Source organism: Apteryx mantelli, chromosome 1, assembly GCF_036417845.1.
Source record: "Apteryx mantelli isolate bAptMan1 chromosome 1, bAptMan1.hap1, whole genome shotgun sequence".
Classification (NCBI taxonomy): domain Eukaryota; kingdom Metazoa; phylum Chordata; class Aves; order Apterygiformes; family Apterygidae; genus Apteryx; species Apteryx mantelli.
Window position 1 is genome coordinate 81,815,978 of NC_089978.1, and position 20,790 is coordinate 81,836,767.

Below are 20,790 nucleotides of genomic sequence, written 5' to 3' on the forward strand. Positions count from 1 at the left end.
ATAGAACATTCAAAATGGGGCATCGCGTGATTTATACAGTACCATAAGAGTGTATCACTGTTTTTTTAAAAATCCCTAACCTTCAGTTTTCATTTTTGATTGTTCCAGAGAATTTAGCTGATATTTTCACCTTTGTAACATGTTACAAGTGAAGCTTGTGTGTGCAGATATCAGGGCTCTGATGGCACCAATTGGCCTTAATGGCCCGGACCAGCCTCACCGGGGGTCTCCAGACACACACACACCCTGCGCATGGGCCTTCAGCCTGAGCTATGCTGCAGGAGTGCCTGTGTCTAGCCCTGCCTCCTGGTTAGACCCCAGATCTGTGCTGTAGGGAGCTTGTCTCCTGGATGGATCCTCGGATGTACACTGTAGCTTGTCTCTGGCCATGTCTCCTGGATGGACTTTAGGCACCTTCGTGTAGCCTTGTCTCCAGCCCTGTCCCTGGTCTTCTCCTTTTGCTCCCGGCTGGAGACCCTGGAAGGACCCTGAACCTGGCTCATTGCTTACGGTGCCAGGGGTTGTTGATGGACCCTGCTACCAGCCTCCGGCTCTGTCCACCACATGCAGACCCTGTAAGACTGCGCCCCATCTGTGAGGACACAGCCTGCGCTGGGGGCACCCTCAGTTCCCAGCTTCCCATCCCTGGGGAGCAGCCAGCCCTTGCTGCACCCTGACAGTATGGATCGGGCTCTATAATCATCTCTTCGTTTTTCCCAGAAGCCTAAGAATTGTTCCTTAGACTTTGCTCTCATTAGCAAAAATACAAAGCAACAACAAAACCAGATAAAGATCACCCAAACCAGGCCAAACAACAAAACATATAACATCTACTAAAAGAAACAATCACTGCATATGGCTCTACCCTGAGAGAAGGTAAGAAAAACATTACTTAGCAGATATTAGTCACATTGTTTAATATACTACCATCAGGCACTTGGATAACTTCATGATGAGTGGGTTATATAAAAGAAACTTATGTAGAAATATAGAATTATCTTTAACTATGTAAATATATTTTCTCTGCTATTCTCCAAGTACATATAATGGATTTAATTTTTTTTTTTTTCTAATAAAGTGAGCAACAGTATTATGAAAAGGAAGCTGAGTGCAAGAACACATTTTGGAACACGTATCTGGAGCTCATCTGTTACTGTAACTATGCACTATGATCCTTCATAGCTAAATGAAATACATATCTTTCTTAGCAGAATCCATTTCTATATCACAGATATTTAAACTGTAAAAAAGTAAATGTTGGTTACTGGTTAACCCAAAGTAATTAAAGAGGTGACTGAGTGTAAGAAGTAGTTATAAAACAGATCTGCCTAACAATTCATTCTGGTGACATAACTGCAGTTTGTAAATATAAACCAAAATTAAACTATCATGAGTAAAAGCTTGACTGACAGTACAGTCTAACTTAAAATATCTGGATTTAACACCAAAAAATGCATGTCACAATTTAATCAAAGGCAAAGTATCAGTATGACTATTAGTTTTATAATGTCTCAGTCAGATTTTCTTTCAGATTTATACCAATGCTGCCATCACCTGTAATGTACTAACTCCTATCATAACAATATGGTGGGGTCTTCCTGTAGATAGCTGGGAAGGAACAGAACTGTATTGACCTAAACCTTATATGGATATTTCCCAAACATATAGGTCACCTTCAACCTTCATTTCTATTACAGACTCTTTTCATTAGAGTTGATATTGAAATATGTAAAGCCAGAACTTCACATGCACCAAAATGAAAACACAGAAAGATAAATCATTAAGATCAAAGTAATTGCAAAAAAAAAAAAAAAAGAAAAAAAAAGGAAAATTAGTATCCACCATCTGAAGTGTGAGACACACCAATGTTTCTTGTCTGGCTGCCATCATTAGTAGGTTCCTAAAAAGACAGTCATCAAAATCCAAATGTCATTACCAAAGAAATAACAAGAGATCAGTAGTTTTGAAAATACAGACTATACATTGTTTTGATTAAATTTGAATCTCTAATATGGAACACTTTTTTTTTTCCTACAGTATCACCTTCTCAAACAGAAAAACTACAAGATAAACGCAAGCTGTAAAAACAAATGAGCCTTGTGTCTCTAGAGCACTTTTGAGTTATGACTGCCTTCTTGTGGTTTCACAGACTTCACTGTTACCATTTCTAAGACTGATATCAACTGAGGTCTTACTCCACTTAGCAGAAGTTTCTATCACTCTATAAAAGAAACTTCAGATTGAACTAAATTTCACCAAGCAATAGGAGGAGTTATATACAGACACTAACTTGAAGATATTAAAAGTAAATATGGAACATCACACTCAGGAATATACACTGGGCCAAATACTGCTCAAATTTCCTGGGGTTAAGTAATCCAATTGAAGTGAACAGAAACTAATCCAGTTGCATGAATATGGTAAGCAAAATATGGCTTATTGAGTATTTGTTTTTAGGCTCTATTTCAAATCCCCTATCCTTCCAAAATGCTTCCAATGTGCCTTTTCTGTTATTTCATAGGGTAGATTTTCCTATATACAAATGAAATAATGAGACAATAAAAATATACGTTGCTTCAAGGATGAGACAAAAAATGTAGCCCACTTGGAAGCTAGCACTGAAAAGATCAAAATACATTTTAAAAATGTAATGTTTACTTTTACAAAATGTGATATTAATGTAGACATATACGGCCTATTTTAGTGTACTTGATAAAACAGGAACGCTTTGCCAAAAAGCAGTAATATTCCAGAAATATATGCATGCTGCTCTTAGCACTGGTTTGACTTTAAAACTGAAAATGACAGTCTATATTACTATTCTTCTGTATAATTGTAAGATTAATGGTTAGCTGGGTGATTCCCAACAGTATGTGATGCGGTATATTTATCACAGGCTGCAAACATGTGCACTGCCTACCAATTGATCATTCCAGAATCGGCTACGAACGCCTCAGGGAACACTAGGGAATAACGTGAACTATACAAACACATCTGTTGAGCAAAACAGTATGTTTGGATGGACTTGACATCCACGCTACACATATGTCATCTTTCCCATTCCCTAAACTATCATAGGTCCCCCTGGATCACCTCTTCCAGTTAGGTTTGTCCAGAAGGAATCCACTGCATGAACTCTCAGATTGCTCCATGGCTTGAAGCAGAAGACGATCAATGATGATCAGGAGACTCACTTCAAAAACACACTCTGATCCACACTGAAACACTAATGTAGATATGCCTCAGCCACTTCTAACATCTTTTACAAACATACAAGAAGAGTAATTCAGTCTTCCCTACTAGGTGTGCAATTTTCCTCAGAAACCACACTTGTTCAGGGCCCTTCAGGGCACCACTCCTTTCAGAACTTGCAACAAGCTTATGGTTCTGGTGTTGCATGTCCTTAAGGAACTAAGCATACAAGAAAGAGTAACAAACACAAATTTTTAGATTATCTAAAATCTTCCTTACAAAGAGTTTAACTACAAAGCATACAAACATGTGATACTCTACGCAGCTTGCGCTGCCATGGCATCTTTTCCGATTGCAAAACTTGATGCCACTGGAAAAGCCTGATTGGTGTCATACTCCAATTCTAAATCTAAATTTCATCAGTTAGTATGATAAATACAGTGAACTATATACCGGACATATGATATTTTACTGCATTTTCTTGTATTCTTGCTGGTGTACATGGGAGGGACATTATTCAATACTACACTTCGTTCTTTAACATGAATACAGCTGCCCTTAACAAAAGGTCCCTTCACAAGAAGGAAAATACATGTGTGCTAAAATACCAGTTTAGAACTTAACAACACTTTAGTACCTATGTTATTATGACCCAAATATCAGGCAGCACCTAATTTTATGTTAACACTGTTGTACTTAAAGCACTAATTATTCTCAAAATAATAGTATAAAATTAACATAATAAAATTCAGGAATTTATTTTATTCTCCTTTAGGATGTGTTATTAGTTTCTAAGATACTATATATTTCAAATAGCAGTAGCAGTCATATCCACCACGAGCTGATGAATACATATATTTTCATTTCTATTTAAAATAAAAACAAATAAATTCCATAAAGTGTCTTTCTCAACAGAAAATATTTGTGATAAATATTCCCTATTCTATTCCAATGCTCTTGATATACTGCTGCAAAATTTCTCCTCTTAGATCTGTGAAAGGCAACAGACTCGACAAATATCATTACCAATATACATATACATATGGCTTCAATATCCCAAGCTCCTTTGATAATGGAGAAGCATGTAGGAAAGCGTAATCTCCAAACAACACAAATAATGATCATACAAACTAATTAAGCAGTCTAAAATTTGTCTATAATTATACACCAGTAGCTCCACAGGCCCATTCATATTTATAAATATAGTTTTCTATATAAAAATCCTATTTTAGAAGATTATTATTGAAGTGTATAGCTAAAAAGTAGCAAGTGTAAAAGTTAACACATTCTGTAAAGCTCTTAAAGCTACTAAATATGTAAGCTGTTGAACAGCATTTTTTCCTTTTTCCATAGAAGCTGCAGCTCAGTGAGTGAAATACAATTCACCTGGCCAGGGATTTCCTAGAAAATTTTGCAAAAGCATTCTGTGGTCATTCAGGAATTAAAGAACCGAGTCTGAACCAAAATGAACTGCGTACTCTTAAACAACATAGCCTACCTTCCATCTGAACAAAAAACAATGCAATATTGTAACACAGACATGCAAAGCACTGATACAAAGACACACATTTCAGCCACACAAAAAACAGCTTTCACCACAACAATATTTCACCTGTATTTCAGGAAAAATTTCTATTTCCTGGACCTATTTTAATTGCTACAGTCTTTCCATATATCATTGTAGACATTCCACGAGGAAAGACAAGATGTTAATAGGTACAGCCCACGACTTTATTACCTGATCCATAAAGCACTACTCCCAAAAACAAACAAACAAACAAAAAAAAAACCACACACTGCAAGTTGACATTCATCTCTCCATTGCTCATACTAGTTGGCCCTCGCCTGTCCCTTTCCAAGACAGCTCTCTGTCTGTCAGAAAGCAGGACTTCCCCATTAAGCCAGTAACAGAGACTAGTGGATGACAATCACATAATAGACCAACCCCCCATATCACATCAGGTAACGAACATCCTCCTCCATATCGTATCATGTAGCCAAGAGGAAGCTGTGACCCCCTTTTCCTGGCTCCAGTTCAGTTTTGCTCTGTCTCTCCCCTGCTCCCAGACCTGCACACACTGTTCACATTTGTCTGCAGGTCACATTTTTACCCCCATCCTATTTTAAGGAACTGCAGCAGCTCCCAGAACAGCAAAGGCTTCAATGGCATTGTGTTGATAACGGATGGAAAACAGGCTTCACGAGAAGGAGCAGGCAGTAGGGTAGGAAGCGTGAGTCTGTCCCTTCCCACCTGGGATGCAACATGCCTGCTAACCTGTTCCTAGCTGGGATCATTTTGCCCTGCAACACTGGCAAGATACTTCCTCGGAGGAGAGCCAGTCTTTTCATACAGGGAACAGCAGACACAATTCATTTCTTCCAGGTCCTTTAGGAGCCTTTTCCGGGTTATTAAGAACTGAATGCCACATGAAATGTGTACCACACGGGACAACTGCTGCAATCCAGCCTTCTGGACCGTCCTTCATTATCCATCCAGCTTAAGGAACAAGACCAACTTTAGATTGTGGGAGGAAGGAGAGAGAGAGAATAATCAACCTGAAATTGTACTATTTCAGAAAGATATAAGCTACTAGAACTATCCATACAGTCTGAGCTACAGAGGAATCTACTGGATCCTTCTACAGTGACAATTTTCAATGAAAGATCTAAGTTTCCTCATCATATTATGATAAAACTTTCCAGAAACACAAAAGCCTTTCATGTGCCAGCTTTCTAGGATACAGTCTGACAACTAGCTAATGAAGACATACCATAAATAGAAAATAAATCTCTCTTCAAGGCAGGACTGAAGCATTTGTCATTGACACATGTCTGGTCACCAGAGGTATAGCTGCTATACAGAGCAATCATTTCCTGACAGGTCCGTCATGTTCCAGACATTTTTGGCATCAGGTAAACGAGTTAAAAATTAAGACAGAGTGATTTGTCTTGAAGTATTGAAAGGCTTGTAACATGAGAGGCTGTCAAAGCTCAGCCTAAGCCACTGCCCAAGCCACAGCATTTTAAAATCTCTAGTCAATGTAAACAATTGCATATGGAATTCTGTGATTTAGCTTTCAAGCCTAGATTTTTTACTTTTTATGTCTTTGATCTAAATTAAAGGGCAGTAAAGAAAAAAAATGTAATGTATATGCTAATGAAATGTGGACAGCAGAGGTTAATACCAGTTGTCAGCATCTTGAGTTATCAGCAGTTTTTTTATATTAAAAATCTTGCTTCTCTTTCTTAAATCATCTGTTCTTGCAAAGCTGACAAATATTTTAGTGGTTCCATCTTTGGAAAGTCCCAGATATTAGCAGTATGCTCGAGGAATTCTCTACCCATTACATTGTCTCCTTCCATTTTACCAGTCTTTTCACCTGTGTAAAGCAATTAAGAAGGACAGTGAAGTGAAGTGGGTTGTGGTACTAGAAATATGTTGATAATATTCAAGTTTGTTTTTCATTAGACTCAGAAGCTGTTCTCCGTTTGCCTTCTCAGTGGGATGGTCACAGATGAGAACAACTTGACTGAGGCTCGATACAGACCAGATGGATCTAGTAGGTATGAGTAAGCATCTTAGGGGCATGAAAATTTGACATCTGCTCCTATTATTAAGAGGATAAGCCATGTCTGTTGATGATGAAGCTTAAAGGGATGTTTTAGAATCCCTGAGGGTACCTGGATTTGCAGAGCAACAATCAAGAACTGGGTAATACTTCATTTTGTAAAAAATTCTTTACTGTCTTTAATGGCAGTCTTAGCTCCATTTACATTAAAAATTGCTCCTGCCTTTGTTTACCATCTAAAGGAATCCCTCCTAAAAACACCTTAATTTGAAGTCAAGGTGTTTTGCATCTGGCAAATAACTAGGCAATTCAGTTTTGTTTTATCCTAATGGCATGGTATAATTTATTACCACTCTGATTTGTAAAGGATGATATTAAGATGTAGTAAGATGGTATTTAACAAATTCAGGTTAACTGTCCTTGAACAACATACTGAGATTTTTGCGGTTTTAATCTATAAATTCTGAATAAACATTTCTAGTACATTTGGCACTGGCAAAAGCTTATTTCCATTGAAACCACTGAAGACATTGCCATCAGCTGTAGGGATATCAGACTCAAGCCAGCACTGAAAGCTCCAGAAAAATCTTATATTAAACTATTAATTGTACAAAAGGAAAAATTGATAAACACCAGTCAGCAGGCTGAGAGACCTCCAACTAAAGAAAAAACAGGAACTTACAGGTAGTTTTAAAGACTAAAAACTTTACACATTAATGTACTGTAACTCATGCTTTCTATCCCAGAACAAAAGCAGCCGGTATATCCTTCAGAAAACTCTAAATGTTCATCCCTTTCTGCAATTTACAAAACGGCTGAAGTTTGGGTTAACTTTCAGGTCTAGACCACACTCCTGCTTTTTTTTTTCTACTTGAGAAAAATAAGATTTTGAACATTGGAGGGAGCCTTGAAATAATTATTATGTGCTGTTAAACACTTAATCACCATTAAAATAACAGTTTCAGTGCTGTTCAGTGATAAAATTTGTGTGTATTTATGTGATTAAACACAACCTTCTACAAGATCAGCTAATACGCTGCGTGTGCAACATCCAATGAATACCTATTCCACTTGATCAGTGAGGATCCACTAGATAAAAAATGCATGAAATTTATCAAAAGCCTGCTGTCTTTCACACTATTTCTTCAGTTTTTAAGTCAAATAAAATCCAACAATAAGCTACTAGCTGCAGAAAAAAAGAAAATCTACATCCTCTTTCCTTATTTATCCTGACAAATATGTTCCATAGCTGCAAGTACTATATGAAAAGAGAGACATATACCTCATTAATTGGACAATTTTTGCCTCTTTCTGTCAATTTGTCTAGCCCCAAATGTTCCCTCCAACTACTGCAGAACCAGACTGACCAAAGCTTGGTTAATTCAAGATCTCCAAGTTAGTAGCTGCACAGAAAGAAATCTCAAAACAGAAAAAAGCCTCTAGCTCTCTAAATTCAGTTCCCTTTCCAAAATTGCTAGATATGAATCAGACGTCAACATATTATTTTCTTTGTGACAAAGAAAAATGGAGGCAGAAAATAGTGTGATTCATTATTGTTTAGCTCCATTTGCACAGTAATGTGATTTCATTGTTTTCAAAGGAGCTATAACCACCATCTAACAAAAAAAAAAAACACAAAACACTTTCTTGAATTAGCTTCTATGTGGGAACATAAATTCTGAAAAAATGTGATTAATTGTCTATTAGGATATACTATTATTGTGATCTCCTCCTCCTCAGCTTTCAACTATTTACTGCCTCGCATATTTGTCCATACACCTGCTAAAGTCCAATGAAATCCAAAGTCTTTCAGCAAGCAGGGTTAACAAATGAATTTACATTGTCTAGGACCAAAAAAAACCCTGAGGCCTGACTGCAAAGTTCCAGTAGTACAAACAAATCATTAACAGTTTAAAAATATTATCAATTAACTACAAATGACATATAGCCCTGTATCTAAGAGCTAAATCACGATATGAGATGAGAAGAGAAATTATGCTCATGTGAGTCAGGTGCAACTACTTGTGTTCTTTTTTTAAACGTATGTTAATATGAAGATAACCCTGCCAAAGAGTAATCTATAAACAAGAAAAACAGAACTATTCATATAAATTCCAAGAATGGGAAGGAAGGTTGAACTATGGTTGCATAGGCCTAGATGAACATGTTATTTTCATCCAATCTTTGCCACAGACCTCAAGCTTCGACTAGGTGGACAGAAGAGATCTGCTCTGAAAGAACCTTACTATTTTCCTCACATTTTCTTACTACAGAATCCATGGAAGCTGGATTGCAACCTTCACAGGCAGCAAAAGCAAAAAAGCAAAAGTCTTCACTACCTTGGCTAGATTTTCAGTCTGAGTTGTGACTACTTCAGAAATTAAAATGGCAATAGTTTGTCAGACTTGTGCCTTGAAAAATAAGATTCTTATAGTAGACTGGTGCCTAATGTTTTGACTGCAGCTCTTTTCTCATCACATGACTAAACTCAGTGTATGTGTGCAATACAATAAATCCAGCATTTCTGAAAATGCACAGAGAAAATGCATAAGAAGATGCAAAATTCTTACTGAAGAATTGGGATTACTATTTAATTCTGAATACATGTAAGTAAATTGCAGTATGGCCTGAAGAGAGCAGGCTGCCATCGCCAGAATGTATTTCTGGTTGAACACTCTCCAGAGAGCAATTTCATAATGTCTGGAGAGCAGGAATTGTTCAGGAAGCCAAAGCAGCCTGTTCCTTGTCCCTTTTTTCTCATGAGCCCCATCACCCATGAATGTGATAGGGAGGAGTTGAGGTCCTTAGGAAGACAGAAATGTGGAGCAAGTTGCCCCACCAGGACACACACAGCCCACAACCTACCCCCACATTCCCAACTTACTTCTAGGATGAACAGAAACAAAGTGAAAAGAAGCAGGCCATAGTTCAGCAGAGTCACCTGGGCAGGCTGCACACTTCAGGATCCCTGATACAGAACAACAAACTTAATGTTTATTTGCCTTCACTGATATACAGGGAAGGATCACAAATTAGCTACATCTGTGTGTGAATTTGTCTGGAGGTTGACCCTGCAACCAGACTCCTCGGTAAAGACAAAAAGGTTTTCAAACTAATTTTTTACTAGAATAAAGGTAAAAACTCAAAGCAGCTGCCAAGGACAGAGCAGAATTAAAAGCTGTTTACAAACAACTCTTCCTGTGCTCTCTGTGTCTGTGCAGGGCTGTTCCCTGTTTCCAGCCTTTCAGTTAACTGTGTTACAGTCAACTCTGCAGTGCCCTCTACTCCTAGACAATTTCTTTTCCCAGCACTCTCTTCCCTGGTGTATGCCTGCTTGAGATGCAGATCCCCTTTCTCCAGCTTTTGCCCTTTGGAGCCTCTTCTTTGCTTCTCCTGCAAGTGCTGGAGCCATGTCTCCCTCAGTTAGCTCAGCTGCTACCACGGGAAGTCACCCCCTTTTTGGCTTGAGTCAAGTTGCCTATGTTTTAAAGGAACATGGTGTAACACAGAAACTAAGAAAAAACAAAGTAAAATGTGTTGCCAGTAAAACTATAATAAGCCACAACTGTTTTGCTGAAAAACACGTGTTTTTCTGTATTATGTTTTACATAGATAAACATTTTTGTATAATTTTGATGTCATACCTCTTTGACAGTCTAGAGACATACGGGTGAAAACCTGTTTCACAGAAATAAACAGAAATTTTGCTACTAATTTTGGGCTGTGATTGTTCCCTATATCTGGAAATATCTGTTGGCTATCTTGGTGGATGAAAATGAATGTGTGATTCTTTTAATCAGAGATGAAAGGAACAGTACTCTACTTTCAAAGTTTAAAGGGTGCACTTACCTTTCAACACCCCCAGTTCTCCATATTCTTGTCCTGTGATCTCTTGGACATTGAAAAACTGAAAAAGGGATACTGCTAGAGTTGGGAGAGCAAGTTCACAACACTCTTTGTTGACAAAGGCTGCATGGCCCCAGTATTCATACAAGGACATGATCCAGATGAAATCAACAGAAGGCTTTTCATGGACTTCAAAGATTTTTGAAATATAAGGCTTTATAAAGCTCAGCTGTGGGAAAGGTCAAAAAATGAAGATTCTTGGTGCAAACTCCTAGGCAAGCACTCTTTTGGTGCCAGGTTTACATTTGCTAGGCACTGACTACTTAATAGCATTCTGAATGTTTCTTTCTTCCATTATATCATATTCCTGATACTTGGTCATTAATCCCATTTTCAGCCTTTAAAAATATGGATACTAAATAACAGTGCTTTCTTTTTCTGTTTATAGAAACTGGATATGTACTCAAATCCAGATAGCAAAAATTCACATAGAATAGCCAGAGGAGAAGTAGACCAGCTTGTGAATAATAATCTCCATTTGTAGACACACATAAATTTAGCACTCGCTCCTAGGAAATCTGTCCTTTGCAAAATGACAAATGTTCAGCATCTGGGAAATCAGTTTGTTTTCAAGCTGTCTTAGATACACATTGGCTTTTCCCTTATAGGACACTTACTAAACCAAACACATTTAAAAACAGTTCCAAGCACTAGTAAATCACAGAGGCAATCCACATGCAGACAATGAATAATGTTTAACAACAATTTTAACATGAGCACTACCTAGCTTATAACCTTTCCTTAAACTCTGTAGTAAGTGGATACATGTTGGAAGGGAAAAAGGATTTACATTTTAGAACTCCAGTATTCCTATTTCTGAAGTTTTCTAATGCTTTTCAAAAACAATGCCCCCCAAACATGCACACCTGTGATATTTTCTATACACAGAATGTCTGTTTCAAAACATATTAGCATCAATGGCAATACTCTTATTGGCTTTATTCCACTTGGGATCAGGCACATTTATCAAATTAGCAGCAATTTTAATTTATGAAAAAGAGCAAGGTAATATAAAGAATTATTTCAAATATGTAAGCATCCAGAAGCAATACGTGACAGAAGTATCTTGCCAGCTCTTATTGTCTAATGAACTCACTCACCATTCTCTTATCTTTTCATATAATTCATTTGATTTTGTATTTAAAACTGACACTTGAGATGCAACCAAACATTCAAATTTGAGAGGGCAATGTTCAAACTTAAGGTCCCAAATTTGAGGAATCAAAACTGCTAGATAACAATGACCAGATTCCATAACCCACATCCTCACATCAACTGCAGAAGCTTTCACTCATGCCTTCACTGATTTGAGTTTGGTCATAAGAAAGGAAATGTGACTCCCACTGAAATCAGTGAGGCTCATACAGACTTGGACACAACTGCAAAGACTAATTGTGGCTCAAATCCACAATGTGGATTTCCAGCATTTTGAATAATGCAGGTGTTTCCATGAGGTGCAACCATGATCATTCAAAATAAACTTTTCATCTGCAAAGATTTTATATAAGATCACATTAGATCTATGCATCTGTTGTGTTCATGATGGTGAATCTCAATAATAAGAGCATAACAAATGTCAAAATAATTATCTAGATCATATGTCATATGAACAATCAAAACAGAAGAATGATTTGGATTTAAAGACAGAAAATCATAAAGTAATCACAAATGATCAAATTCATCTGTGGAAGGAAATTAATGGCAGTGTGCTTGCAAGGAAACATATGAAAGTCAGAATTTTTTAACACAAGGATTATTTTTGAAAGGAGTGGAGTACTGAAATGGCAACACAAGCAGATGGCACACATTTCCTAAGTAGTAATGTGTTAAAAAGACTGTGAACATGTCCTGAAAGATCTAAGCAAACTAGGTGCCTGGGCAGCCTATCAACTGAAACTGAAATATTCCAGGTATAAAACACTACATATCTACTACATATCATTACAAAAGTACTACATATCTTTTCAAAGTATTTCATGAAAAGTAATTTAAGGTTTGGGAATTATTCAAGAGAGCTAAAATAAATGATTTCTTCATGATCTCCCTTTTCTCTACAGCTGAGCACACAGAGACACATATACCCTAGACTTTTAGCCTGGCCTACGGCTTCCCCACCTGGAAGCAATTCCAGATTTTTGCAGGTGCAGCCACTTTGGAGTTACAAGCAATTTGAAGGCAGATGTGCTGGCATTTAGACAACTAGCTGCCTGACTTGTAGGTAAAATCTGGTATTGGGTATCTAGAGGTAATCACTTGCACACTATCTATTTGGAGGTATAACATTTGAGAACTTTTTATTATTTATTTAAAAGATTGTCTGTTTTCCTTCAGAAGCTTTAGCTGCATAGATAGGCAACAGTCCATTTAGGGTAGTAAAAAACAACCTCCTACCACCATACAGTTATTACTTACTGAACACAACAAACATTTAAGGTCTTGTGGTTCCTTCTTACAGCTACTAAACATTAGGCAAGGTATAGAACTATTAGCTTAAAAGAACATTTTTTCCATCCTCACAAAAACATTCTTGAGTTAGCATTAGCTGACCCACTGCTTGTAAGATACATTACTATTAGATTTATATTAAATCACAGTTATGAGGGGAAATCTCTACATAATTTACCTTCATAAATCATAATATTCACTTAGCATTTCAGGGATGTCTACACTGTATCAAAAGGTTCAACTGGAACTCATCCAGCATTCAAATAATTTAGCTTATGCAGGAATACAGAACCTCTATAGGACTGAGCTCATGCACACTGTTGCTGGTTTATTTTTAATCAGTACTTGTGTTAATTATCTCAAAGCAACATCTCATGAGCCTATCCAAGCAGTAATCACAATTCTGGTTCACACGACATGTATACATACCAATGTACCTAGATTTCCCACTTAAGAATAAAGAAATGGTTTGCTAAGATTCAATTTACTATTGAAGACTATACAAACACAGAAAAAAAAAATCACAGAAAAATGTACAGAGGTCTGAAATTCCGTTTTTAATGTCAACCAAGAATGGTCATATGTATATAAAAGGTAATTTAAGAAACTTATAATATTAATGCCAAATTTAAAATTGAGTACTGATATTTAGCACTGATTATATCTATAAAATGTAATTACTCCTATTCTCTGTTATATTCAAGACCATCCCTCCTTTTCTCCTTGAACGATAAATGTATTATGACCATGAATACAACAACATAGTTCTTTGGGACAGAACTCTCTCCACTGGTGAAACAAGGTTAGTAGTACCTTAAGCACAGCATGGTAGGGGTAGGAGGAGAAAAAGAGAGGAGGCAAGAAGAAAGATTAAAATTCAGACTTGTCAAAATTCACTTAATTCAAGACCCATACAACTGACTTCTACCACACTCCCTCACTACTATGGCTCCATTACAAGCATTTGTAGCACGAGCATGTGGTTGTGGCCTCTCTCTGTTCCCATGCCTCCAAACAGCAAACGTGGCCAGTTGTCTGTCTGGTAACTGATAACACAATCTATTGCTGCTGCCTTTCTCCCATCCTGTGGCATGCTCCACCACCCTCCTGCCTGGTGACCCAGTAGACAAGATGTACACCTCCACTACCTGAGCCAACTTGTGGAGATTCACATATTAAGCAGGAAGATACCTAAGAGGTCTGTAACACATGGCAACTAAGACAGAAGATCCAGGAGTTCACAGGTCCAAGTAAGCACTACAGGCACTCAGTAATGTTTTTTATGCTGTTGGTTTAACCTATATGCTTACACCAATACTTGTCCCAAACTCTTACCGTTCACACAGAAAGTTTCCAATCATATTCTTTTCTGAACATGGCTCAGGTGGCTAGCAGTAGAGCTTAAAATCCAAACCACGCTTTCACTCAACTTGAAACATGAACACTAAAGACCGCTCCCATGCCTACTCCCCCAGGTGGAATGAGTTCATCCACAGATAATATCACTGATGGGAAAGGCCATTAGAGTACAAAGAATCAAACTTCCATATTCACAGAAAACAATGCAAGGAATTTAGTCTCACCCCCCTAAAACAGGTTATACAGAAAAGCTCTAGATAAACTAATATGAGTATTCAAACCTCCTCTCCAGTCACCCAGAAAGCTATACAGGGTTCTTGCATATATTCATAGTCTTTTCATGGATGCAAAAACATGTGCAATAACTGTGAGCTTAATACCTAGTGTTAGTTACTATAAAGCTAGATTCACACAGAAACTTTGGATGCATCAAAGTAGAATCCCAAACCCTGACTTCTTCCTGGATATCAGCTAAAAAGCTGAGAAGGGAACTGCCTTAACTACTCATTTGAAAACAGTGAGGGAATGGATGTATTCAGTGCCATCACCATTCTTTGCAACCTTGGTTCCTAAAAGAGCATGCCTTCTTCCACACAGGATCCATAGCCTTGAGGCTTCTCACAGAGTCAGGCACCTTAGCCCTTCCTTTCTTTCTAAAACAGAGGAGGAATCACCCCTCCTTTCTTACAAGCACAACTTTTGGCTCCCTCACTTAAACACAGGCATGCTCTTTTAGACAACAGCCCAATGGGTAGCACAATTAGGATACAGGACAGTCAGGTTCAAAACCACAGGCAGGCCACTTGACTGCCATGCTCTCAGTTGCTCCAAGAACACTCTAGTCTTCTTCCCCTGTTCAGGTGATTTGTAGACAACAATGAAAATCAATTTTGCCAGAAGCAAACCACAGAAGTAGAAACCCTACTCTACTTGTCAATGCAGTCACCTAGGTGCAGGGACAGGTTCTAGTGAGCGTTCCAACTACTCCCTCATATCTTTTATACAACAGTCACTGTAGCAGAGGCTAAAACCCAGGTCTCAATACCCCCCACCCCTCCGGAAAAAAAAAAAAAAAAAAAAAGGAGTACCCTAAACATTAGGCTAGAGAGCCTCGTTCTTTTTTCCCTAATCTTTCTCCTCACAGGGCAATGAACTGTTCATTCTCTGCTGTCCAGTGGCCCAAGCTCCACAGGTGGGATAAAAATGTTCTCATTCCCCAAAAGTCCAAAACAACCTAAAGCCCAATGCTGCACAAGACAGATGTTGGACTCCCTTCATTCAGAGACTGAACATCTTTTTCTAGTGTGGATGAGTACTATAATTAACAAGCTATTATACAAAAGAAGAAACAACTATGACCCATTCTGCTTACAGTTTGTTTTATTTTTTTTGAAAGCACCTTGTGCCAGCATGTTTGGTATGGAACTTTTCAGTCTGTAAACAGGTCATATATAGATATAAAAGTACATATTTTATTGGGCTATTAGGACAATGTGGTGCAATATTTCCCATATGGATCCCAAATGTCCTTTGGTGTGACCTCTACCTAGAACTGCCCAACACTTAAAATTAAAAAACTCCTGGCCATGGAAATTTTATGGAAAATAACAGGCATCTGTGCTTGCTCAGCAGGCATTCTGAAGATCATAGACTTTTGATTTAGGTGATTAATTCTTATTTTATCCCACATCAATAGTCTACAGTATAAAAAAAAAAAAGTAAAATCTTTGACCTGTGCATTGGTTAAAATAATTTCCTAGTGAGAATGTACCTTTAAAACTGGGTTTAGAACTGCTTCCAAGGAGTAATATAAAAATAAATAAATAAATAAAACAGAACACCTCTCTTAGCCCTGCTAGAAATAAGGATAATAAATAAAAATGGGTGAAATTTTTCTTTGTAAGAAAAAGAATGCAAATCTCCTGTAAACATTTTGGGAATTTGAAAAATACCAGCTGGCATTCAAATAAGGGAGCCAGTAGTTACAGACCTAAACCTTATTTCCTGTTCATACTACTTGATACCCCATTCCCTGTAAAAGATTGTCAGTGATGTCTTTTTGGTACTGTGCACTATCTCTCTGAAATGTGGGAGAGTCCACCTTGCATGCAGCATCCAGCTGCTATCGCCCTCATCCCCACCACTAAGGTGGTATCTAAAGCAAGGCTGGGGAAATGAGTGGGTCACTCTTCTTTCCAGTCCTGTTCTAACTGGGAGACACTAGAGTTCCTTCCTGCTCCTGTTGGGACGAGCTAGTGTTTGGTTCACTTCAAAGGTTGAATCAGATTACAAGATAACTGGGCATCTCTGCAATGAAAAGAACTCCAGAAATTGCTACCAGTTGAGACCAAAATGGGGGGAGGGGATAAAAGGAGGAAGAAGAAAAGGGGAGGAAGGGAACGTCCTTTTCCATCATGGAATAATACAGCGTAGACCTGCGTGACCTACAGCCCACTGTGTATTACTAGTCTCTGAGAGCATCCACTGCTCACTGTACTCTAAAAGCTCCCTCCCTTCCCTCATTAAAAGACAATGGAAAGCTTAACTTTTATAAGCCAGACTACTTTATCTTCCAAACATTGCAGTTGTTTCATGTCTACCGGGACTTCAATCCCTGGTAATTTAGATAAATTACCTTGTGCTTTAGCAGGTTGGGGTTAAAACTCCAAGATTTGCAACTGATTACAAAAAACAACCAGTTATTAACTTCTGAGTAATTTGCAGCTTATTTCATCCTGGCTAATTAAAATGTAATCACTATTGTTTGGCAGTGCATTCTGTCAGCAGTTTTACGTCGGAAAAGAAATCATGCCAAGAAGACACAAAACAAGCCTTTCACCAGGAATTGGCTTGATCTAAACTGCCTCTTTAGCCACTGAAACTGTAAAACAAGTCAGTTACAATCGCCTGACAACGTAATAAAAAAAAACACTAAGCCCTCTCCAAGACAATGAACTATTTTAATGAGTCCCCTCCTTTGGAGGCATCCTGTGAAGCGAAGACCACGTTCACAGCAAGCGCCCCGCCGCCCCGGCCGCAGCGGAGCTGCCGGCGAAGCGGCCCCGGGCGCGGCGCGGGAGCTGCCCGCAGGGTCCCGGCGTCGCGCAGGCAGGCGGACCAGGGCCTCCTCCTCCCCGCCTCGCCAGCTGAAATACAGGCACCAAGCAACTCCTGCTGCCGCTGAAACAGGGCACGCTCGGCTTTTCTTTACGATTTTTTTTTAATCGGGTTGTCCTTAGGTATCTTTTAAAGCAGCCTTTATGCCAACACCTTAGCCCTCAGAGCTGCTTACGCGAACATTTATGCGAGTAGTTCTAGTTTCTAATTCACAAGAAGGCACAAGGAAAGCAAGGAGCACGTCCCCCGCTTAGTCCCCTTCACGTTGCAGAGACGTGCTACCCCGAAAGGTGGAGGTGGCTCCGCTTCCTCTCGGGCTGGCGATCCCTTTCTAAAAGGGGCTGGGAGGGAGGCAGTGCAGGCAGTCCGGAAGGGTTTCCACCGTTTCTTCGGGCCGGGCCGGTTGAATACTTGCACAAGGCAGAACAGGCGGGGAGGGGAGCAGGGAAAGGTGCATAACCGGAGGTGGGAAACGAGGGGCACACACCCGCTGCTGCTACACCACTTCCCGCATTGCCTGCAACGCGGTCGCGTTAGCAGCTTTCACGGCTGCCTCTCTCTCCGCGCGGCCCATTTTATGTTAGTCCCCCAACTTCATCCCCATTTCCCCACGCCGGCAGGCACGAGCGTGTCCCTCTGCTTCAGGAATCACGCCTTGCCCCCACCCTCCCCTGGCAGGAGAACGGAACCAAGCAGTACATGTTCCTGAGCATCGCTCCCCCGAAAATAAATAAATAAAACTCAAACTTTCCGAGCAGCTCGGCGACGCGAAAGCTCCCGCAGCGCCGGGAGGAGCGGCAGGCACCGCGGCACAGCCCTCGCACCTCGGCATGCCGGCGGAGCCCCTCGCCGCAGGGCTCCCGCCGCAGGGCAGCGCCGCGCCGCCGCCGGCCACCCCGGGCGCCCCGGCGGCCCGCAAGGGAGCCCCGCGCCCCGCCGCACGCAACGGACGAGCCGAGCGGCCGCACCTGCCCGCCGCCACGCCGCCCCTGCGGGACACTGCCCCCAAGTTCGCCGCGGGGCGCCCCGGCCCCGCCGCCCCCGCCCGTGCCCGGCGGTGGCGGCGAGGCGTCCCTCGGCGGCGCCATGCCCCTACCTGGAAATGCTTGAAGAAGGCGGAGATGCGGGTGATCTGCAGGCTCAGGCACCTGGAGGCGCATCTGGCCGCCGAGAAAGCCTCGTCCTGCCTGCGGGCGGCGGCGGCCGCGCCAGCCGCCGGCCCGGCGGGGCTGCCGCAGGCGGCCGTTACCCAGAGGAGCAGGGTGAGGGACGCGCCGGGCGCCCCGCGCACCATCGCGCCGCGGGGAGGGCAGCGGGCGGCCGGGCCGGCGGGCGCGGAGGGGAGAGGAGCAGGAGGCGGCGGGGAGGCTCCTGCTCGCCGGGCGGCGCCGGGCTGCACTGGGGGCAGAGACCTCCGCGCCGCGGAAACTAAACAAGAAAGTTCAATCTTTCAACTCCGTTCGCCCTCCGCTCCGCTCCAACCTCCCCTCCCGGCCCACACCCCTCCCCCGCTCGCGGCAGGGGGCGGGCCGCGCCTGACAGGCGGCGGCGCCATTGGCTGCGCCGCGCCGGAGTGACGGGGCGGGCGGGCTGTGGGGCCGCGGGCAGGTCGAGCCGCCGCCGGGGCCGCCGCCACCTGTGGGGCAGCGCCCGTGGGGCCACCGCCCGCCGCCTCCCCACACGCACAGGCTCGGACTGGCCGCGCGGGGGCTCGGCTCGGCTGGCGCCCACCTGGGCGCCGGGGACAGGCTGCCCCGCGGCGGACCTGCGCCGCTGGCACCGACCGTTAGCGGCGGGCTGCGGCGCCCAACGGTCGCGCCGTGCGGCCCGCCGCGGCGGGCACATGGCGTCGGCGCCGCGAGGCGCCCCCGGCCCAGCCCGTCGCGCTGCCCTCCGCTCGCAGCACGGCCAGCGGGGCCCGCTCGGGGTTTGCATTTCAGCAGCCCTGCCCCAGCCTCGGTAGGCGTGCGGGAAGTGGCTGAGCCACCGTCCCTTGGAGTCTGATTTGTATTGTGGGCTCTTTTTTTTTTTCTTTTTTTTTTCAGTTGGGCTCAAGAGCATAGTGAAATTCTCGAAACTCGGTTTTCTGGTGGAGAACCGAGTGCTGTGGTGAGCCGTCGTCCCAAGGTGAAACCCGTGAAATCTTCCCTGATGAGTTACTTAAGAATGAAAATTTTCAAGTCATTAGTCCAATACCTTTGGGTAGTAGCTGCAAAATTATAATAATGTCTTAAGCTTTAAAAGGGCTACCCTACAGTATACAACAACTATGCTCTTTCTCTCTGCTTTTTTAGTTCCTGTGCTGGAAGTGCATGCCACAGTATATAGCACAGAGGTTACATACTACATTCCTTTTCTGAAGTATAATATATGAACTCCTCCCGTTGCAATTACGTGCTACTAGAAGGAGCAAGTGAATCTTTTCTGCCTGGAATCTGTCGATTGATCCTCCTGAACTTGGAGATCGCAAGGTCGTATCAGCTGAAATAAGTAGTCTTTAGGCCACTTCAGAAGCTATAAATAGTAGTTTAAGTGGTTATAGAACACTGTATTAAACAGACTGCAGGAGTCTTCTTTGCTGAAACAGGCTTCAGCATAAGTTAAGTGCACATTCGGAAAATCTCCTAAAACCTTATCAAAATGCAGCAAGGTCTTTGACCAATCATCTTGCTTATACTAATTTTATGCCTGGGTATAATTCTTCCCTTTATGGATGTTCTGTAGTACACAAACGCAAAATAAAACATATTCCCCGAGGTCATCTTTCTAACAAAAGTATATGCATACACTTTCCATACACCTACAGATATGTAAAACAGAAACTTGAAGCATGCAGAGGTTTGTTAAGTCCAAACCAAAAAATTAGTAGTTAAATTGTATGATTCTAACCATAATTTTACTAACTTATCATAAATAGGCACAGAGTAAAACAAGAAAAGAGTTCTTGTCACAAGTATTTGCAACATATAATAGGAAGTGAGACAAAGTTTAGTTTAAATATTATTTTGCAGCTTACAGTGGCTAAGCCAAGTTCTCCTGTCAGTTGACTAGAAATCTTCACTTGAAAGATGCCAGTAGGCCAGATTCACTCCTGCGAGTGTTAACAAATTGAAATGACAATTTGTGTCCTTCGATGCTTGAGGGAGCACAGTTGCCAGAAGACGAGGTCAACTGCTACTTGCATAGAAGTTGCCCCAGTGCT

General features: G+C 41.3%; 1 protein-coding gene across 1 annotated transcript in view; it reads right to left on the reverse strand.

Annotated features, from left to right (window-relative positions):
* Window positions 1–18,882, reverse strand: part of ANOS1 (anosmin 1) — a 141,535-nt gene extending 122,653 nt beyond the window's left edge. Inside the window, exon 1 of the mRNA XM_067289725.1 lies at window positions 18,685–18,882. Coding sequence (XP_067145826.1) covers window positions 18,685–18,882 — 198 coding nt within the window. The remainder of the gene's footprint in view (window positions 1–18,684) is intronic.
* Between the last annotated feature and the right edge of the window lie 1,908 nt (window positions 18,883–20,790).